The sequence below is a fragment of the Pholis gunnellus genome (genome assembly GCF_910591455.1).
Source record: "Pholis gunnellus genome assembly, chromosome: 14".
Taxonomy (NCBI): Eukaryota; Metazoa; Chordata; class Actinopteri; order Perciformes; family Pholidae; genus Pholis; species Pholis gunnellus.
Window position 1 is genome coordinate 8,656,037 of NC_136541.1, and position 22,099 is coordinate 8,678,135.

The 22,099-nt window shown below is 41.1% G+C and overlaps 5 protein-coding genes across 8 annotated transcripts; 3 read left to right on the top strand and 2 right to left on the bottom strand.

The window, feature by feature from the left end:
• Positions 1-438: 438 nt before the first annotated feature.
• Positions 439-4,152, top strand: cdcp2 (CUB domain containing protein 2; the record flags this gene model as incomplete). Its single annotated transcript, XM_079173084.1, has 6 exons — positions 439-505; positions 758-1,105; positions 1,785-2,126; positions 3,037-3,390; positions 3,545-3,723; positions 3,847-4,152. 6 exons carry the CDS (start codon positions 439-441, stop codon positions 4,150-4,152), a joined length of 1,596 nt encoding a protein of 531 aa, XP_079029210.1.
• A 53-nt stretch (positions 4,153-4,205) lies between these two features.
• On the bottom strand, positions 4,206-6,037 carry tceanc2 (transcription elongation factor A (SII) N-terminal and central domain containing 2). Its single transcript, XM_079173355.1, has 4 exons — positions 5,579-6,037; positions 5,344-5,485; positions 4,872-5,065; positions 4,206-4,676 (listed from the first exon to the last, which is right to left on the bottom strand). Exons 1-4 carry the CDS (start codon positions 5,675-5,677, stop codon positions 4,488-4,490), a joined length of 624 nt encoding a protein of 207 aa, XP_079029481.1. The 5' UTR covers positions 5,678-6,037; the 3' UTR covers positions 4,206-4,487.
• A 1,647-nt stretch (positions 6,038-7,684) lies between these two features.
• tmem59 (transmembrane protein 59) lies at positions 7,685-10,658 on the top strand. Of its 2 annotated transcripts, none has more exons than XM_079173898.1 (8): positions 7,685-7,876; positions 8,118-8,223; positions 8,342-8,436; positions 8,565-8,717; positions 8,850-8,922; positions 9,580-9,697; positions 9,815-9,932; positions 10,039-10,658. In XM_079173898.1, exons 1-8 carry the CDS (start codon positions 7,730-7,732, stop codon positions 10,189-10,191), a joined length of 963 nt encoding a protein of 320 aa, XP_079030024.1. In that variant the 5' UTR covers positions 7,685-7,729; the 3' UTR covers positions 10,192-10,658. The 2 variants fall into 2 exon arrangements, with proteins under 2 accessions (XP_079030024.1, XP_079030025.1); XM_079173899.1 differs by having other exon boundaries at positions 8,880-8,922.
• A 1,181-nt stretch (positions 10,659-11,839) lies between these two features.
• On the bottom strand, positions 11,840-14,149 carry lrrc42 (leucine rich repeat containing 42). Its single transcript, XM_079173800.1, has 8 exons — positions 14,060-14,149; positions 13,435-13,849; positions 13,219-13,350; positions 13,022-13,143; positions 12,846-12,931; positions 12,648-12,761; positions 12,429-12,513; positions 11,840-12,329 (listed from the first exon to the last, which is right to left on the bottom strand). The coding sequence occupies exons 2-8, from the start codon at positions 13,821-13,823 to the stop codon at positions 12,034-12,036; spliced, it is 1,224 nt and encodes a 407-aa protein (XP_079029926.1). The 5' UTR covers positions 13,824-13,849; positions 14,060-14,149; the 3' UTR covers positions 11,840-12,033.
• Positions 14,150-16,263: 2,114 nt separating this feature from the next.
• On the top strand, positions 16,264-20,644 carry yipf1 (Yip1 domain family, member 1). Of its 3 annotated transcripts, none has more exons than XM_079173616.1 (10): positions 16,264-16,351; positions 16,643-16,751; positions 16,986-17,143; positions 17,259-17,339; positions 17,429-17,516; positions 17,702-17,818; positions 17,918-18,084; positions 18,722-18,904; positions 19,557-19,663; positions 19,942-20,644. In XM_079173616.1, exons 2-9 carry the CDS (start codon positions 16,718-16,720, stop codon positions 19,641-19,643), a joined length of 915 nt encoding a protein of 304 aa, XP_079029742.1. In that variant the 5' UTR covers positions 16,264-16,351; positions 16,643-16,717; the 3' UTR covers positions 19,644-19,663; positions 19,942-20,644. The 3 variants fall into 3 exon arrangements, with proteins under 3 accessions (XP_079029742.1, XP_079029743.1, XP_079029744.1); XM_079173617.1 differs by having other exon boundaries at positions 16,271-16,339; XM_079173618.1 differs by having other exon boundaries at positions 16,281-16,321.
• The last annotated feature ends 1,455 nt before the right edge of the window (positions 20,645-22,099 follow it).

Here is a 22,099-nt window from a genome sequence, read left to right on the forward strand (position 1 = left end):
CCCCTTAGTCCACGACATCACTAGTTCTGGGATCCTCTCTCCCTCACATCGCTCTAATGAAGCCATTTATATTAGTGACAAATGGGATACTCCTCCTGTCTTTCTTCCTGTCTCTTTTATCAACTCCACTTGCAGCTAGTGTTCAGTATGTGTGTGAGACCATCATTAAAAATGCATGCGATCTCTCCAAACAGTGTCCCGACAAGCCACTCATGCTCATTGGATATCAGTCATTAAAATTTAGCGAAGAGGGCAAAGCGTGGCCTTACGTATGGTATCAGGTTTCTCATTCAGGCAGTGAATGAATTTTTCAAAGTCCTATTACCTCTACAGGCATCACTGCTGATGTCTCAAGGCTGTGCACTCTGACACTGCCGTTGTTTGCCTCCGCTGGTATCGTCGCTAAGGCGTGACAAAAGCCGAATCAACAATAACAACATGAGTCTCACGGTGGCTATACTGATTCATTTACTACTGCTTGTTGTCAAGGCTGATTCAAAAAAAGGTGAGTTGCTATTTGTTATCTCGATGGAGCAAAGCTTTAATTTGATGGAAGTGCTTTATCTTGCAGGTACTGTATATACAGAAAAAGTTGGGCCTCAATTGTTCAATGTCAGCTTGTAATGCACTTTTAGGGGTTGTATCAGGTTGCTAAAAAAAAAACAGGAAAGGAAATAAGTAAGCGAGGAAAGAGCAATGAATCGTATTCAGACTATTTTTCTCCTGAGCTGAAATTCGACTTTATTGTCATTACAAGGTGTCAAATGTGGAGGAATCCTCTCTGCACCATCTGGCAATATCTCCAGTCCAAACTTCCCAGGCCTGTATCCCTACAACATTGACTGCTCCTGGCTTATTGTTGTGGCAGAGGGCTCCTCCGTCCTCCTGACCTTTCACCACTTTGAGCTGGAGTACCATGCCAACTGTGCTTACGACTACATCAAGATCTACAATGGCATATCTGAGGATGAGGGGAACCTCCTTGGAACATTTTGTGGTGAGATCTCCCCTCCACAGTTCACCTCGTCTTGGAATGTCATGTCCATCCTCTTCCATTCAGACCGCCATGTGGCCTACGGGGGCTTCAGCGTTGGCTACAGGAAAGGTAACTCGTTATATTTGATGCAATATGACAGCAATCAGTGGGCCAACTGCCCAAAACCTGAGTTGACTTTTTCTGGCACTACCATAATTCATGGAATTTAGATCAATCTTCTTGACCTTAAACTCACAGGAGCACTTGATTTCACCAAAACATTATACAGAAGGCTCGCTGAGGCTCTGTGAGGTTGTGAGCTAAATGCTCACATCAGCAAACGACCATGCTCACAATGATAATGCTATCATAATTATGTTTAGCCAGTATAGTTGACCATGTTCATCATCTGAGCTTACTTAGTGTGTTATAGCATGCTAACATGTAACATTCACTCAAAAAGCTAAATTTGCCCCAAAGACGGTGCTGGATGAAAGTTCAGGGGATTTAAGTTATTGCGGTTCATCCTCCGGGGACGATGAATGTCTGTATCAAATTTGACAGCTTATATTAGCTTAGATTAAATATTTGTTGAGGTATTTCAGTAAAAAAACATATTGGTGCTGAAGTAAAAGTAAGTGGATCAGCAAAGTCATTAGAATTTATCTTTCAAGTACCTTAAATATCTTTGCAATCTTTACAACCCTGTCTAGAGGTCATTGTACTCCCAAACTGTCGTCTGTAGTGTTAATCTTTTTCAAAAAGAAAAATGTAAGGTGCATCTGGGTTTTCCTTCTATCCTTTCTAGACATGTGCGGTGGGGTCTTAACTGGCCTGTCAGGTGTAATCTCCAGTCCGGGCTACCCTCAGGAGTACAGCAACAATGCCGACTGCTCTTGGGCCATCCACGTGTCCAACACCAGTGTGGTCACCTTGGTCTTCTTGGACTTCCAGCTGGAAAACAACGAGGGATGTAATTTTGACTTTGTCGCCTTGTTTGACGGTCCGACAGTCACTCATCGCCACCTGGGTAAATACTGCGGGGCAGACAAACCGCCCAGCATAGTCACCACGTCCAACCATCTTCTTGTGATCTTCAAGTCCGACTTCAACATTGGTGGACGTGGGTTCAAGGCCTACTATTACTCAGGTTGGAAAGTTTGTTGTGTTTATTTGTATTCCAAATATAAACTTTTCACACCAGTATGCAATAGGCCTATAAAGTGCTTTCAGTATATAACCCCCGTGCCTGTTTTTTGGTGTAGCTGCAGGAATTGTAAATGAAAAAAGGACAAAGTGATATACTATTATTCTGTCAGACATTTGGGTTCGCGTAAAGCAACCTTCACAGAAAATCCTATTTATTTGCCTATACAGTGCAGAAAAGCTACAAAAAATCTGAGGAACAAAACACATTATATCAAACTGGAAGTTTGAAACAAGGCACACATAAAGACCTAGAACATGACACAAAAGAACCTGTCATCTGATGAAATGAAAATTAAACACCTCTGCTACGATGAAAAGCACTATCTCTGAATGAGCAGAGCTTATCAACGGTCTCACACCATCCCTACCCCGAACAAGAAAAAGTCCCCAAAGTAAAAGTCCTTGAGTGTTCTTGCCACAGCCCAGACTTGAATCAAATCGAAACACTGCAGAATAACTTTTGGACAGCCGATCACAGACTGTCCCCATTTCACCTTGTCGAGCATAAACCAATTGGCAAGAGGGTGAAAATGCTGCATTATTTATTTATTTTGCAAAGAGTTATATGAGAAGACTGATAGCACTCTCACAAATCAGAGTAGTATTGATCTTCTCAATAAAGTCTCAGGCAGAAAACAAATAAGTATTTTCTCATAAAATGTGGAACTATTCCATAAACTATAAAGGAGTAATCTTATTTCGCCAATAATAATAATACTATAACCAGAAACTTGTATTTTTTGTAGTGTCACTCATATCAAACGAATGCAGCATCCTAAAACGATCCTCACTGAAGGAATCTAATATAAATAAAGTTGACAAACTTGATCTGATCAACTGTGCTTTAACAGGTGAATGCCAGCAGGTCCTGTCAGCTGTAAATGGCAACTTCAGCAGCCCGCATTTCCCAAACATCTACCCAAACAACATCAACTGCCACTGGAGCGTCACTCTAGCAGCTGGGTACCGCATCAAACTCTTTTTCCCCGTCATGGACTTGGAGGACCGCAACAGTCTGTCAGACCAGTGTGACTACGACTCTGTCGCCGTTTACGACGGGGACAGTCAGACAGACGCCCTGCTGGGCCGCTGGTGTGGCAGAGAGCAACCCCCGTTTCTCGTCTCAAAGGGCAACAAGTTGCTGGTGGTCCTCAGCGCAGACAGAAATGAGGCTCATAGAGGGTTCACTGCTTCTTATCTTGGAGGTAAACGTTCCCCATGTGGTTGATTCGACTTGTACTGTGTGCACTGTAGGTTTAAGCCATTCGACCCCTTTTGCTTACAATGTTCAGTCTAAATATCAAACTCTTTGTGCAAAAAAATGCTAAACACTGTGTCGTCTTCCCCCTTCAAATCAAGTGGTACCTGTAAACGTTAGCTGCACAAGATCAGAATTCACCATATTGATACCACAGCAGTCTTTACCTCAGCTGGACCATGAGAGCATCTACCTGGGAGACAAAACCTGTGCAGCCCAGCTGACAGCCACCTCATATAAGATACTTGCTCAGTTTGTCAACTGTGGTACTGCTGGCCAGGTGACTAGCCACAGCCACATGTCACTTGCTGGTACATCATAATAGGCAACGATTTACCATACTTTGTGTTAAAGATGTTGTGACTAGACTTATGTTAATGCTGTAACACCTGATCCCTTGCAGAAACACCGGAACATCACAGTGCTGGTAAACAAACTCTACATCGATTTCTCTGATGGGAAGCAGCAGAACGTGCAAGAATATAAAGTGCAGTGTGACGCCCTGCGGAAGATAGCCTCAGTGTCAATCATCTCGGCAGAGGAGCGACGTCTCGAGGAGCAGGCCCAGCAAACTGACAATGACAGCAGCGACGATACAGGGGGTCCGGAAGCTGTGCCTCATGACCTGAGCGACATCGTCTTCATTAGCATCTGTGTTTTGGCTGTTATTCTCATGGTGATAGCCATTGTTTGGCTGGTGCTGCTTTAGAATTATACGTACAGTTATACAGATGGTCTTAACAAAGGACTCGAAAGCTTACGTCGTCTTATTTTCAATTATATTTTGTATAAAAATGTTCACCAGCAGTATAAAAACAGATCATCAACAAAATAAAAACGGAATGATTCCAGTACAAAGGGATGACATTATCATGACCACCAACAATAAAGTACTTATTTTTACATGCATTCATAAAACATCATAAGGCTGCTAATGTGCCATAAAATGTACAAATGTTTTTTATCCCCTTTACAGAAAATAAAGAAAATTTAAAAATATATATTTTTTAATTAACCTTAAACACCAGAAGTCTTCAATACCAGTTATTTCTTGTATTTAGAAACCAGCTGGTTGACTGTTATTGTGTTGTCCTTCACTTGAGTCCGGATATCAGGGTTGTGTTTGAAGGCAAACACCAGCGCTCTAACAGTCCGTCTGTATGAACTGCTGACTAAGCGGGAGCTCAGGTGAAACACTTCTCTCTCTATGTTGTCTATAAGACCAGAATCCTCCTGTAGGTCAGACAAGAACACACATGCATAAGCAAACAGATATAGGAAAGGATGTCAATGGAATTACAGCAAACATACTGAATTCTCCATCAATTTATATTCCCAAAATATCACATCCAACGTTATGTCACATCTAAATGAGAGGTGGGATAAACAGAATGAGTGGAACACATTACATTGGACGCTCTTTCTCACCTTGACCTCCAGGGCCTCAGACATTAGTCGTCTGGCGTTGCTCCGGAGTCCTTCAGATTGTTTGTCGGAGCGCACTTCAATAGCCGGCTTGTTGGAATTCTCCTCAATGAACGTCCTCCAGTCAGTGTAAACCTTCGCAGCCACTGAACTCACCTCAGGGTCCAGATGCTTCCGCATTTTGTTGACAGTGTGACCTGAGAAGAGAGGGAGGTTTTCATAATGCCATGAGCCAATTTGTGCAATGTGAATCTGATAGAAGGGCGGATGAACTGTCCATTGAACTGCATTGTGTTACCACCTGAGCAGAGAGATATAAACCTTAAATAAAGTACTAACTTTTAACGACTTCACAGTATGCTTTTCCACATCTACAGTGTATCGTATCAGCAGCAGTCTACAAAGCGATGCATAAGCATTGCAAGGAGCTCGTTTTTAACACAACATCTAAACATGAAGTTTTTCCTCATTCTACCTATTTTGGTGGACTTGAGCACCTCCCTGGATGGGATCTTCTTGCTCAGCTCTGTCAAGGCGGTCAGCAGGTTGTCCTTGTTCTGTTGTGGCAGCTCCAGGATGGACTTGTAACGCATGATATCCTCAATGACAACCACCCTCTGTAACAGACCAAACACAAGGGCAATGAGTGACTGAAGTAAGTCTGTCACGGAAGAACGTGCATTCACATGTAGCTAGGTATGACGGCTCACCCGTAAAGATTCAATGGTTGCTTGTTTGTAAACCTTTTCGTTGCTTTTGGATTTTATAGGTGTTTCCCCTTTGGGAAGCCGCACTACAAACTTGTCCATCCTCAAAATATAAAGTAGCAACTGGCTGGCAGACTGGTTGGTTTTGACGAAACTATAGCTGATGATTAAAAAGTTAACACTTAGATCAATTAAAGGGAATTGGTCGCCAATAACGAAGCTCAGGTCAGAAGGAGTGTCCAGAGACCATCAGTGCTAACAGCTGTTAGCTCTATTAGCAGTTAGCTACCTGGTTAACGCTACCGAGATAACTATGATCTCCGAATAAAATACAATGTATTAAAGTCATTGCTCGCTTGGTTCAGGTCATCCGCCCATTCCCCTCTAGTTGATAGTTGCCTTTAAGACCACAAACGGTCACAAATGTGTTTAGTAAAGCTAGCTAGCTGCAGCTAAATGGCAAACAGCAGGGACCAATGTTGCGTTCAAGTGCTGTCGGAAATAACAGAGCCGACCCAACAAGGTGGTAGCGTAGTCCACATACTACAAAATTCAGCAAATAGGCATCAATCATAAATATAGATACAGCAAAATACATTAATATTAATACATTAATGAATGCAATTATTAAATACAGGCTGAAGTTGGTTCAACAACTCATAAGAACAGAGATAAACGAAGAGGCAGATTTTAAGGAGCTCGTTGTAACTTCCATGTGTTGTTCTGCTGCTTTTCACTCAGACTCTGATATGAACTCACATAGTGAATACTGACTTTTGATTTATCACAACATCGTTTTAATTCAAATATACTTTATTGGTGAGACCGTATTTAATAGATTTAGTTTGGATTCAACCTGTTGTATTTTTTTCAACCACAAGATGGTGCCATGATATGTAAAGCATACACAGGTGACACTTGATACATGTTATGGCTGGATCACCAGTCATGTGATTCTATTATAGGATGCCTTGTTATGTGTGAACATGTTTTTGGAAATGTATATAAAGTGGTTTGTAACCTAGAGTTCTTGCTCGTTCTTCTCTAGGTCCTTGGTATAATTCCTCTGGTTACTAGTTCCTGGAACTTTTTGGTTGAAATTATAGGAGAGAAGAGAGTAGGACCTAAAATTGAGCCTTGAGCGACCCCAGATTGGGGCTGAGGACAACATTATATATCTGATGCAGAGTTTCAAGTTTGGAATTAAGAGTAGATGGATATTTTTATGGGTGCTAACAGTTAATGCGATGAGTACTGCAGTATTTGCAAGGGAAATGCATAATCAAATCCTCACATTTTTTTAAATAATTGCTGAAAAAAGGAGTGGTAATGTCAATCAATAAATCAGGACTTTTGTTCATGCTCCTGCTTGTCAACTCCCTTTTTCAGTCCTTATCCTGAACTAGTTCTTTAGCATTCCCTCAACATTCACAAAATGTTATTCTCGTTAGTGTGCGTATAAACACCGGGGACAGTTCACACACAGGCCTCACCCAGTCCTGCCTTGCAAGTGTGTCAGTATCCGATTGTACAAATGATGTATTTCAAAATCAAATGCAGTCTTTTTCATTCATGTATATGTTCACTGTTATTGTCTTACTTTTCTTTTGTTAGTGACAAGCAAAAATATTGTGTACTCAACTAAGTATAATCATGTCCTGCGTTGTCCTGCTGCAGAAAGTATTTCTGTGCAGCTTGAGTTGTTTTTGTCATAAAACAACATACTTGTCCATTTATAAAACAAAACCAGGAACAAAAGAAAAAACTAAACAAATCCCAGCATAGTTAAAAGAGCATAGGACTCAAAAATAAATAAACTATAAATGACATGTAACTCAAACTAGTATAGCATAACATTGAAGTGATGCATTTGAATAAACTACAAGTTATTACAAGTCTTATTATTACAAGCCTGCTCAAAATGATGTCAAACAACAACAGTTCCTTTCCAAGAAAACAATAAGACATTTTCAAACTGGTTATCATTTTTGTATCTACTAAATTCGAAGAATCGAGGAGTTTACGAGGCGCACTTAAATACAGCACGTTTAACACTAACAGTCTCGCGTGAGTCCCAGTTCCCGCGAGATAACAGGCCGATTAAATAAGAGGAAGAAGAAGAGCGTGTTGTTTGTTTAGGTTTTCGCTGACAAAATGGGGACTCTTTCCTTCTTTGTCTGCGCGTTGGGACTCTTCGCCTGCACATCAGGATCTGCAGATGTGTTCGACAGCGTCTTGGGAAACACAGCATCTTGCCACAAGTCATGTGAAATGACGTACAGTTTGCACACGTATCCACGGGTGAGTAACGTTACTCCTCTCGAGGAGCAAAGTAATATCTGCTAGCGTCAGCTAGCTAGCTAACGTTTGGTAACTTGGGCGAAGCGGAAGTGGACCCTACAATCACTTGCGTTACAACGTTTTAAGTCTAGTGAAATGTTGTTTGTGAAAGGAGGGCAATTGTATGAACGTTGGACGTGTTGTTGTTGTTGTTGTTGTTGTTCGTCGAGGCAATCAACTGGTCCTGTGGTTTGTTTTGTAGGAGGAGGAACTATATGCCTGTCAGAGAGGCTGCCGTCTGTTCTCCATTTGTCAGTTTGTTCGTGACATCGACGATCTTAATCAGACGAAATCCGAGTGTGAATCAAGTAAGCTGTGCACCGAATCGTTAACCTATTTGACGCAGTGTCCAGACCTCTATGATGTCGCTTGTTTATCCCTGTTTTTTTTTTAAAACATCTCTCACCACCTCAAACCCTTCCGCAGCCTGTCGTGAAGCCTACACCCACTCTGATGAACAGTACGCATGCAACCTGGGCTGTCAGAACCAGCTTCCGTTTGCTGAGCAGCGTCACGAGCAGGTAATACCTGTTTGCTACACACTCAGGCCATATCTGCCAAGTATTAGTACACAATGACTCGGTGGTCTGTGTTGATGTGCAAATCTCTCAATAAAGAGCAGTGTTCTCAGTGTTGCTTGTTTTTCTAGCTGGAGGCCATGATGCCTAGGATTCACCTGCTGTACCCCCTGACTCTGGTCAGAGGGTTTTGGGAGGATATGATGAGTCAGGCCCACAGCTTCATCACCTCCACGTGGACCTTCTACCTCCAGGCTGATGATGGCAAAGTTGTCATTTTCCAGGTATTTTACTGAGTAGGGAGGGAGGGAAACTAGGCGATCTAATCCAACATACTGTAATGCAAACATCCTGTTACTGTCCAAGTGCAATGAAGAACAATGTTAGAAATCCGACTCAGGCCTTCTGTTTAATAGACTGAACCACAAGTCAAGTTTTTCTCCCAGTTTGAAGTGGAAAAGGACTTCAGAGAGGAGCCACAGAAGAGCTGTAAGTCCTCCACTCAGTTTTCTTACAATACAACAATTAAAGTGTCTTTATTGCTGAAAATAGTCCCCAACAAATGCATTATTTTTCAATGTTTAATTGAGGTTTTTTACAGAAAATGGATTACTCTGTTCTTTTAGAAGATGACGTAGCCCTTTTTTAAATGAAGGTATATATCTGCGAACAGTTGGTTTATATCTTCAGAGGGAGCAAGTGGTCTTGGGGGGGGCTAAGGGTAGAATAACACTGGAGGAAGAGAGAAAAGCTGCTAGTCCTATTGAGAGGGGCCACAAAATCATTTAAATGTGTATATTTTCAGTCAGTCACCCTGAAGACTTTCACAAGAGAAGTTGTGTCCAGAATGAATAAAGCGAGCTTGTGAAATAAGTGCAAACCCCGGCTCCATTCTCCCCTACGTATGGCCGACCAATCTCGTCGTGAAGTGGATGTGAGATCATAGATTTTTAGCCCTTATCCGACATGGGAAAGGTTGTGCAGGGAGGGGGTTCCTCAGTTCAGACAGAGTGTACTGGTGCCTTAAGTGCCACAGACAGACGTAGACAGATTCCAGCTTTTTTTTTTTTTTCTTCAAAATCATCAGGGAAGTAAAATGATTACATGTGCGTGCATGTAAAATAAGTTTTATTTCTCATTTTCAAGTTCCCGGATTGAGCCCAGTTTACAAAGAATACCATCGCACTTTAATCCAGGAGAGGGACAGAGATATGACCCGGGACCGCAGCTATGATGACTACAACCTCTTCAACTGTCTCTCCAGGTTTGTTACGCATTCAACAACACCGTCAAGGGAGTTAAACTGTCGACTTGATTCGTAGAGCATGACATTAACGGGACCAGTCGGGCAAGTCTCTCATATTTGCATTTGTCTCGTCAGGAACCCGTGGCTACCAGGGTGGATCCTAACCACAACTCTGGTCCTGTCTGTGCTGGTCCTGATCTGGATCTGCTGTGCCACGGTGGCAACTGCTGTTGACCAGTATGTTCCTGCTGAGGTAAGTTCTGTTTAAGGTTGTGATTATCTTTACTTTTTGAGTATTTATGTTGGCAATGTCAAAGCCAAAATGATATTTACATAGTTTCCTCTTCTTTTCCATTCAGAAATTGAGCATCTATGGTGACCGGGAGAACTTAATGGAGCAGAAACTGACTCCATACCCAGCATCCTCCCTGCTGATCATTACCTCCAAAGGGCCAGAGGAAGAGGCTGGGCCGCTCCCCTCCAAAGTCAACCTGAACCAGTCCAACGTCTAGAGGCCGGAGCAGAGAAGGGATTTCCTCTTTTTATGAATAATATTTGGTTGATTTTTATCCTCTGGCTCCAGGCCTGTGCTTCTCTTGGGCTAAACAGGAGCAACTACTTGCAGAAGATTTTGTATAACTGATGTAATATGTCTCGTCTCCCTTTTGATGCTTTTAAAGTTGGAGTGATGAAAGGGTATTTTTCTGTATATTGGTATAATTGAGGCATTAAAGTAATCGGCAGTACATGTGTTTGGGGATTTTTCTTTTTTTCAAAGTGTGCTTTAGCTCTCTTGGTGTGCTTATTTTATTGAATAATGGTTAAATGAAATGTTTGTGACTTGAAGTGATTTTTAACCCAAACCCCCTCATTTTTTTTTTCTTTTGTTATATAGATTGTGCTAATATGCTCTCTCTGTACGTTCTCATGTTTCTACTGCAATGAAGTTGGATTTTACAATAAAATTCTATGCTCCTCACCTCAATTAATAGTGACGGTACACACGGTAACACCTACTGTCCTGCTTCACTGTTTGTTCTCATGATTGATCAGGATTAAAAACATTGGAGGAAAGTTGAGTTTGTTTTTATTATATATATGTACTGTGGGAATGTGGAGTCTCTGTAAACACACTTTCAACACAAGAATGAAGCTGTAGGATTTAAGTAACCATTTTTAAGGGCGTAATTGTTTACGCAGGACTGCAGATAATGGCACTAGTTATCTTGTGTGATGAAAGTGACTTATCACTAATCTTTATACAAGGGTTATGAAATGAAGCGATTGCATGTGCAGTAATGAATCACACAACTTGCTTACCACTAGACTTGGAATATGATGTAATCTGTAAATACAGCTACATTTGACCTGGCCTCCCCAGGTTTTTAAATTGGCTTGTTTAGTGTGAGTATCCTCCGATGAATTAAATGACTAAAAAGATCTTTAGTAATGGCTGATTTAGCCTGCAATGCCTCCCTTCTTCTCCCCCTCCTTGTGCTATATATAGTGTTTCTGCGTCGGTATACTCCCTGGCCTCCAGGTTCGCTGTGATAATTTGATTTGCGGCAGAACTGCACAGCCTCTACACATCAAAGTCTGTTTACAGGTCTTGGGGAGTACTATTGCATAAATGGAAAAAGCTGGTTAAAGCCTTTTGTGGCTTTAGAGGGCGCAGCGCAAAGTGGGATACATTGCCTCAAGTTATGTCACTTGCGTCAGTTGGGGCCCAGAGTAAAAGTTTGAAAATTAAAAAAAAAAAATATCTGGTCATGTGGAGGGAGAGAACTGAGCTTAACCAGACCCCTATAGCAGAGAGACTACATGAGCTGCTACGAGCATGACGCACCTGAATCTCTTCCCGAAGTGTTCCAGTTGCATTGTGGGTAATATAGGTGCCAAGTTTTGCCAAGAAAAAAAAGTGTAGAATAAATACTTTTTTTTAAACTGCCCATCGAGGTTTCAACAATGCCATTAATTCTATTAACAGTCCTTTAGAAATATGCAACAAATGAACAAACCTTGCACAAGGTCTCACGGGAGGATTAGGTAATAAGACAACCACCTTTAGGTTACCATGCCTGCTGGCATTGAGCCTCAGTTCAGCATATTCCAAAACAAGTTCTCAACTAAAAATCAGCTAGATTGTGTCTCCAAACAACAAAACGTCAGGTAAGGAAGTGGACATATAAATAATACTCAACTTTATTTATAAAAATTCACGCCACCTGTATCCAAGAAAAGGTGTTTACAGTTCACCAGCGTGAATCATCTCGGGAAATAATTGTTCATTTGATGTCACCGGTTAGCAGACATGCTCGAGCCGCTCTCCGCGGCATGCTGCATGGTGGCATACCTCAGTAGCTGTTCAACAAGTCCATGTCCTCCGCAGAAAGAGCTGATGAGGACAAACGTTTTGTTGGAGGACTTTGATGGGAACTGTCCGGCTTTCCTGACTGACGCTGCCTTTTTTTGATATTGTCCCAGGAAGGCGTCCCTTCGTGACTTCTGGCGGGAGGATTGTGTTTCTCTGGTAGGTGACTGTTCGCTGCAGGTCTGAAGAAATGCAGTCTCTCCCTCTCGGCCTCCTTCTCGCTCTCACATACCAAAGGTGCAGCATTCAGCACTTCTCTGACAAACTTCTGCCTGCCAACTAGAGAACAAAAACACTTACGATATAATCATAGTCATAAGATCTTGACTTTTACAAATAGCATATGAAAATGTGACTGCAACGCAAAAATTATCTTACAAAAGCGAAGTGCTGATGTTCTGGATTCATCAATTTTCTTCTGCTTTGGCATTTGTGAGCTATTTGTTTCCCACTGGTTTACAACCTGAAAATGAAACAATGCATTTATTTACGAGATGTCAAGCAGCTCTACACCTGCAACATTTAGCCCCAATTAAACTACATTGCTTGCATTAAAGAAACACATGTCTACTATTATCAACGTCTGAAAACATTTACCTGCTCTGCCCAACCTTCTGTTTTACATCTCGAGTGATCAAAGGTGTCCAGCGGTTTCTCGGAGTGAATGAGCCCCAACAGGTCCCACATGGTTGTCTTCAGTCCAGCGCCAAGCTGGAGATGAGAAATGCATTTAGACGTCAGCTTCACAATATAGCTGCAGCCAAGTGTTTACACGCACAACCATTACCCTTGTACCTTCAAACTGGTCCCAGATGTGTCAAGATTTTCAAGTTTGGGGAGGCATGTGAGGTATCTCAGAGCCCTCACTGAGATAGGGTTGTCTGTACAAGAAACAGAGTAATGATGGATGTCAACGACTACATTCTTAGATCTGGAGGTGGTGCCACTAAAATGTGACTGTGGGTACTAACAGGAAACATCAAGTAGCTGAAGACAGTCCAGTCCCTTCCTCAGCATCCGGATAGGTGCGGTCAATCTTTGCAGGCCGACATCCGACAGACCGTTACCGCCAATGAAAAGATGGATTAGGTTGCTGAAGAAGAAGAAAAGACAGATGTGTTAGTTAACATCCACATCACGTCATTGGGACTAAGAACTCAGTCAGTACCTGGCCAATGAGCTGGATGTTAGGTGATGGAATATCTCGTGCTCGTCGCCCAGTCTGCAGCCAAACAGGTCTAAAGACTTCAAACTGTGAAATGTTTTTATTTCACCCATCCTCTCGTGCAAGAGTGGAAATCTGCAGAAATAAAAAGGGACATGAGATGCTATTGCTGTCTCTGGGAAGTACAACTTGGGAGGCTAACATGTGTTGGCACTTCACCTATTTCTGAGACAGAGGGACCCAAGCACCATCTCCCCATATGCGTCACCGAACAGCTGCAGGGCTTTCGGAGAAACGTCTGCGTTTAAAAACACACGGTTCTCCTCTGCTGCTGCGAAAAGCTTGTCCCCTATCTGCTCGGGGAAGCCCACCAGAGAGTCCACGTGGTGGATGTTGTCCGCCACGAACAACAGGGCGATGTCAAAGAGAGACTTGGTGGTGTATCTCAGACTACCCTCTGCGTTGTAGGTGAATATGAAGTGCTCTTTCCTCAGCACAAACGGGTTCGTCCTTCTGCACGACGACACTGGCTTCGGCTGCGCCAGGACGATGTCACCGACGCGGCGAAGGCTGCCTCTTTCTCGGACATAAATGGCGCTATTGTCCATACTAAAGGTCGCACGTGTTACCGTCCCTGTGAGAAGGACACAACTCTTTTAAGTCATGCACGTTTAGACGGCGGAAGCGTTCAAAACAAGACACTCCAGGTGACGTTAGCTGGCTAGTTAGCTAATCCATGGTCGTTGACTGAGCTAAAGCCGAGACCTAACGGACTCCCGAACCTCAAAATACTCTTTTTTTTGTTTAGCTGCTATCGTCTCATATTAATTCGCTTATAACGCACCGTTTTTTAACTTGTTGCAGCCGGAGCCGTCTAATGAGAGTCACATCATCTTCGTTCACTTCTTCTACTTCTACTAATGCTTCTTCTTCTTCTTCTTTTGTTTTTAATGGCGGTTGGCAAAGAGGTTTTTGGTGCATTACCGCCACCCACTAATCTGGAGTGTGAAGACTAAAGATCTGTACTCTCTGATCCGATAACAAAACAAAGGAACACAATAATTAAACAAACAAAAGGAAACTAATGAAGCAAAAATAAATAAAACTTATTTCTCAAATTCTATTCATTAGTCTGATTGACCCTAAAGACTCTAGAAGAGGTTTCCAAATATTTTTTCTTTAGTACATTTGCTGATATTTTCCTCTCCAGTCTCTATAAATTCATTTTGTATTCTTCTCTCGCTGGATCATACTTCTGACAAAACAATAAAAGATGGTCCAAAGTTTCAGACTGTCCATTATTATGCTTTCATATAACACGGAGGGAACTGTTAAAACCAGTATGACCATTCCTTAGTCTTAATCCTCTTTCGTGTTTCGTCCAGTAGTTTTTGCACTCCTAACCAAGGGTTTATTATAAAGACATGTCTTATTCACTCCCTTTATTCCATTCATTCTGCCATATCTTTTTGATAAATCCCTTAATCCCCACTTTACCTTCTGACTATATATACATTAATGTTATTACTCTCACTCTTCAAAGCCCTTTTTGCTGCTTTATCCGCCTTCTCATTCCCATCAACTCCAACAACATCAAGCACCCACACAACATAAACCTACAGCAGCATTTGATGAATTCTGAATAACGATTGTAGTACTTCAAACAATTAATCCTCTCTACTCCTGGAGTTGCAAAATATCAAATGCTCATCAATGCTGCACATGAATCCTTATGTCTACCTGCAATGCTGCCACAGATGTTGTTTTCAAAGCCCCACATATCCTTAATGCTTGTGCTTGTATTGCATTCAGTTTTCCCAACAGGGATTAGAAGCCGACCTTTATGCCACACTACCGTAATCCAGAACTGATCTCATCAAGCTGACAGGTCTGCTTTGAAAGATATAGCTTTGTAAGCAGACCTGTCAGCTCCCACTCTGTTCCCACAAAGCACCGCATCACATTTAAAACCTTTTACTCTTATTTACCATTTTATCAATGTGTACACAGGTGAGTCTAGCATTAAACCACATTCTCCAAAAGTCTATTCTTTTCAGCTTCTCCTTCTTGTAAAGAAAAGCATTTTTCTTTTTCTCAACAGAAAATTTAAATCCCCATTCCAATGACCACTGTTCCACTCTTTTGATTGTTTCCTGCATCTGTTTCACAACATATTCTCCTCAGTGCCCCATCATCTGCAAATATAGATCTCCCTAAACTTTGTCCATCATCATCATACACATCATTAATCATTTTTGAAAACAACTAAATTCTAACTAAACTTCATTGTGGCGTTCCATTAACTGTAAAAATAGCTGGCTGAAAAACACCTTCCCTCTCTCACTTCTTTAGAGCGTCCAAATAAAAAGCCCATTTTAACTGATATTACATTTCTTTTTCTCACTTGCCAATTTTCCAATAGTGGGTACCCCCACTCCCGTTTTACTCGCCTCATTCCTCATTATCATTATCATTCCCCAAACTTGATTAATTGAAGTGCTTCTCCTTGTAGTGTTACAAAATGCTCTCCAACACTTCATTTTAGTTTCTTTAATAGTTTTTCGAAATACTGCTTTCGCTCTTTTGTACTCTTTGAAATGTTTTATTTTTCTTTATTACCTCACTGCTACTCATCATTCCACCTTTTTGTACTGGCTTACCTTATAACTGTCTGATTGGCAGCACCAATTATAGCATCTCTCACATTTTCATTAAACATTTCTATATACTCTTCTCTATCTGAGTTAACTAAGAAAGGCCCAGGTCATTGCAGGGTTTTTTTACTTAGAAAAAGCCTAAATATAATATAAAAATATAAATATATAAAGTGTAGATCAACGTGGTATGTGTTGTTGTTGTTTGTTTTGAGGAATACATTAAAAGTCTATTGTCTGATCCACACTCCAGTGCAGAAGATGGCGGTAATGCACCAATGAGCTGGATGCCAACCGCAGTAACACCAGAAGAAGAAGAACAAAACTCTGCTAACTTCCTGTAAACAAATAATGGTCCATTGGAATGAACGGAGATGACGTGACCCTGTTTAAACGGCTCTGGCTAGTATATCCTGTTCCAACCTCTGATTCCAACCTGACGGAAGTGAAAGGTATTTTAAAGGCTTTTGGTAGGTTATTTGGTAAGCATGCATTGTCTTTAAAAAAATAACAAAAACTGTGCACTGATTTTAAAATGCAAATGCGACTCTGAGTCGTAAAGTCACGTTAGACAGTTAGCTAACGTCAGCTAATGTACCATTAGCGAGCTAAGCTAATGTTAGTTGTTGATGAGCTGTCAACTAAGGGCTTGGCTAACTTGAGCTAACTTTTATTCCTGTATTGCTTATAGTTTACAACGTTGTCATTCAAAGCTCCATAGGGAGGGAATAATCAGCCTAGGAGTTTAAAATGTTATTGTCTCTCCTCCATAGCTTTCCCAAAGTAAGTTGACATTAACTCGCCCATACGTGACTGTGAGGCGACCCACGGAGAGTGAATCCGTGTAAATGGCGTCGACAAATGACCCATTCCAATTTCAAGGTAAATGTCCTCCACAATCTATTTGTTTGGTTAAGGAATTAAGCTGCCACATTGATGTTTAGCTCCAGTTTGCTGTACTGTTTCCCAGTCTGTGTGGCATCTGTAAACACACATCATTACTCTCCCTGTGCTGCACGTAGTGGTAGAAAATAATGCATAGTTCACCTATAAAACAGTAGGAGCTGCCTCAAATTGTGGCTTAACCTTCTCCATTTATCCATCCAATGAAATTAGAATTTGAAGAAGCTGGAAATCTGTTGGAAGCCAACAGAGATGCGACCACCATTAGTATTGAAGATGATGAAATGAAACCCGAGAAGCAGAGAAGAGCTGCTGCTTTCTCTGCTGATGGTGAAGACGAGGACCCGCTGGCCAGTGATGACAAGACAGAGGTCTGCACAACACTGGCACTTTCTTTCACACATTTCCGTCAGCTATTAAATGTTGTTGCATCAAATATTCGTGTGATTAATTTAGCTTTAATCCATGTTTTTTTCCCAATTAAAGCTTCTCTCTGGGCAACAGAAAAGTGTCCCCTTCTGGACATTTGAGTACTATCAAAGATTTTTTGACGTCGAGACTCATCACGTAATATATTAATTTTAATGACTTTTAACTGTTGTTACATTTTGTCTTGTTACCTTAACACGTGTAATGGTTATTAACATTTCTTTCAGGTGAAGGAAAGAATCATTGGATCAATGCTGCCATGGCCTGGAAAGAATTTCATTCATCTCTACCTTCGTAGAAATCCTGATCTTTATGGTACGCACACAAACCGTTGGACACACGTGTCCTAATAAGAGGTTGTCAGACATTTTCTGGTTGTGAAAAAAAGAGACAATTGTGTCCCTGTTCTGTATTTTGTAATATCTGTAGCGAATGCTGTTTAAAGAAACCAAATGGGCATACAAACTGAAGTTCAAATGTCTTGATGTGTGTGCTTTCAGGACCTTTCTGGATTTGCACCACCCTTGTGTTTGCTATCGCCATCAGTGGAAACATATCCAACTTTCTGGTGCACTTAGGCAAACCAAACTACAGGTACACCCCAGAGTTTCAAAAAGGTACGTGCTGTTATTCTTTGAGAGTTATGGTTCACTTGTGCAGGTGGAATGTAAGAGGAGACTGTACATTTTGCTGAAATAACTCTGTGTGATTTCTAGTGACGATAGCTGCAACAGCGATCTTCAGCTATGCTTGGTTTGTGCCCCTTGCCCTGTGGGGTTTCCTGCTGTGGAGAAACAACAAGATCATGAACTTGGTGTCGTACTCCTTCATGGAGATCGTCTGTGTGTATGGATATTCCCTTGCGATTTACATACCAGCAGTGGTAAGACCTACAATTTTCATTTCAGAATATCAGTTTCTGTGTGTGGCACTTGGCCCCAAAACCATCGGTTCCCATTGAAGACGTAAAAATGAACAAAGATGGGCAACAGAATTCTAGTTTCATTTCTAAAAAAGGCTCAGTAATTCTCTAAACCAGTTCAACACTGTAGCTTTTAGCAAACAGTGCATTTTTTAAGGAATATTTTCAGCTGTTGATTAATACATTTAATGAATATTTAGTGTGTGTGTGTGTGGGTGTGTGGGTGTGGGTGTGGGGGGGGGGGGGATTGGGTACACAGACAATAGTAGTCAGTAGGATCAGTTAATTGTTGGATTTTGTCTTCTCATTGGATTTGTTAACAACAAATAATATATAGAATATCACCAGACTCATCTACAATGTGGTTATAACATTCACCTCTGTAAAATGTAATATTTGTATCTTTTAATATCTTTCGCACACAGCATGTGATTCAGTGTAGAATGTACCATTTACGTAATTAATGATTGCATATAGCCTAATACAAAACATTGTTACCTTTCATTACAAATCTTGACAGATGATTCATTTCCCCTTAAAACATTTTGTGCATTCATTGTGTCTAATAATTCTCTTTAAACGTCGTTTCCTACATAAGGTCCTATGGATTCTCCCATATGAATGGCTGAGGTGGTGCACCATCGTGGTGGCTCTCTGCCTCTCTGGCTCAGTTCTGGTGATGACTTTCTGGCCTGCAGTGAAGGATGACCACCCTAAAATTATCATAGCAATCATTTCGGCCATTGTTGTGCTCAACGTCCTGCTTGCTGTCGGCTGTAAGGTAATTGTGCTCTATGATGTTGCTTTTTACGGATTAATTACAAATTTTGGAGGTATGGAAAATAAATCTGTTCGAAGAAATACGATACAACAGTTGTTGTCCTGCTTTGGGAAACTACACCTTTATTAATCCAGTTGATTCAAGCTGCCTGTCCATGTTGGTGTAGATAACAACAATCATTGAGCCACTCTCATTTGTCCTCAATGGTCTCAATAGCACGGCCAAGCTTTGACCCAACTTATCTATGTCAATCACCGACACTACACAGACTCCATGCGGGTTTCTGGGAAATGACTATACCTGATAGTGTCAAGTTAACTCCCTCTGGGGAGATGCTCTTCATTGGAAACTGTGACTGCATTGGCTAACTGGTGTGAGAATGGCTTGTTCGTGCTTTCCTGTCAGGTGCACAGAGGTATCGTATGTCTGGTCGCATTAAATGTAATTAATCTACAAAGTAAGCCTGATGGTCTGAAGGTTGATCAAGATGGCGAGAATGCTGTATTCTCTGTTGTCACACTGAACATTTCTTGCACTCTTACAAACAGAGACACTGACTGTAGTTCTTGATGGTTCAGGAGTTTCTCTTAATACTGTAATTGTTTCTTTGCCGGGTTGTTTTACGCTCCTTTCCTTGTTTTTTGTTTTTTAGGCCTATTTCTTCAGCAAACCAGAACAAGCACTACCAGCTGACAATACTGCTGCAACAGATGTGACCAAAGCACCCTCTCCGACATGAAAGCCTTTCTTTTACTAAAGGTAACCAACCCAGGTGCTTTTTTTAAGCTATATGATCCTATTGTACAAATACACTACTAACCTGATACAAGTCATATTCCTCCACCCTGTACTTTCCCTTGGCCGCTTTGAATTTGCATTCACTTGTAGCAGCTCTACATTGTTACATTGGCCTATTTTAGGAGCTTTAGCTCGAGCGTGTGTTTTTTTTTCTTCACCTGCTAGAACAGAGCATCTGACACCGGACTTCCTTTACACGATTTCTTCTTCCCAAAGCATTTTTTTTTTTTATATTGCAGGTTCTCCGGTTGCCTTATTAGAGAGAATTGGGTTGCTGTGGTGATTAAGTAATGGGCCGTCTGGATTTCAACTTCACTCGGACGTTCTGACTCAAGACCTTAAAACCCAGTGTGCATTCCCGGTACAACTGCATGACCGTTGAAAATGAACACTGGTACCAAGTATGTTGTTTCTAATGGGATGGGTTCTGCATTTCCTTAAAGATAAATGGGGTACGGTGTTACACAGCACATAAGATCTCTTGTAATATGGTAGCTTTCCACTTTATTGTTCTTATGTTGAAATATTTAGACAACCAGTCTGTGCAGTAATGTTATTTTATATTCAGTTAATGGGAACATATCAGTATACTTTGTGTAAAAAATATTCCGTATGAACAGCACAACAATTATAGGTGTTGTTAAGATTTTTAAGGGTTGGACTTATTGTGTACAAATAGAGTAATTGTATTTTCCTCTAACTGATTTAACCGCAAGTGCCCACAACTAATGCCAAAGACTCATTCTAAATGTCCACGGTATTTACAATTTGTGCAAGTTTTTTTTATTAGTTTGTCTTTACATGTTACAAACTGTAGTTGATCAAATTTATGAAATTTAAAATGTCTCAATGTGTGTTTCATTGGAAGAAAATAAAAGATGGTCTTTGTGGGACCCGACTTTATTAATGAAACCGTCGATAATAAAGGTGTTATGACAATGATTTACAGTCCACCCGGAGCCTGTGTTCACGCACAAATGAAACTGAACAGATAAGTTGCATACTGTCTTTACACAATTCCACATTTAGGAAAATATGCTTGTCATCTGTCAATGTGTTACAATGTTTAAGTGCGGCTCGCGACAATAATTAAATTCTTCTGCAGCCGTGAGGTGTGTTTATATGTATCAGACAGGAAGAAGTTCTTTGTAAAGTAGGTTAACGTGTCACAGGACTGTGTTTGCTGGGCTCGGAGTGGCCACTGCAGCTTTCCAACGACAATACATGGCAGCTCTGCTTTGGCCACACTTCACCGCTGCTTTGGTGTGTTTTCGCCATTAGAGGTGCTGTTAGGTGGATTTTGTTACCCTCAGACAGAGCAATGCCAGCAGTTTCCCCCTGTTTCCAGTCTTTATGTTCAGCTACATGAACTGGCTTTTAGCTGGAGCCTTATGTTAAATTGACAGATATGAGAGTGAAATCAACCCTCAGCAAACTCTCAGCAAGAAAGTAGACAAGCCCATTTCCCTCTTCCTTCAAATATTGAAATAATTTTGTCGACATCATTTTCAAGTTTTAAACAAGGAAAACCTAAGCTAAACACTAACTGCAATTCAAATCAATTTGAAAACAAACTGACTAAATCTTATTACTGCGGTGTGCGTTTAATTTCTTACATTTTCCTGATTCAGAGTGAATTTGTGACTCTGGATAGTTACATCATATAAATGCTTAAGATGTCAGTAAACACATTTTTTGTTCACCTTATTCTTTCAAGTTTTTAGGTAGGACAACCTTAAATCCCCCCACACGTGTAGGCAACGTGACTTTTTTTCTTCACCAGCTCCTAAGAGCATTAAAGGCTGCCAGTACATTTCAACAGTTGGACCTTTTAAATATTTAAGGGAGGGATTGTAGCTAATTTGGATGATTTCAAAGAGAGCGTCTAACTTTTAAAGTGGACATTTGGCTCCTGCTACTGTTTTTCCAACTCATCCATCTTAACTGTCGTGTGGTTGAGCAAACTGATAGAATCTACTGTGTCACTGTTTGGATGCACAGATCACCTGCAGTGGGAAATGCTACTTATGTATGTAAAGCCTGTTTCTACAGGCAGCGTGTGGTCAGCACCTTACACACAGGCCACCTCTGTTAAGTCTGTTTCATATTAGCATTGATTCACAAGGACAAGTTCTCAGATTATTTAACAAAACAGGGAGAGAAAAAAAAAGAATTGTGTCACTTGAAACGGTATCACAGGGATGGTGACGCCCTAATTAATGGTCATTCTAGCCCCAGCTTTGTGTTACACAGGAGCTGCCTGTCAAACGGATAACCCTGTTGGAGAAATGTCACCTGCCTCGGTCTTAGGCATACATGCAGCTGCTTGTGAGGTGGATTTACCGACTTAATGCTCAAGGACTATTTGATTAACTTGTGAGTAAAAACATTTATTAA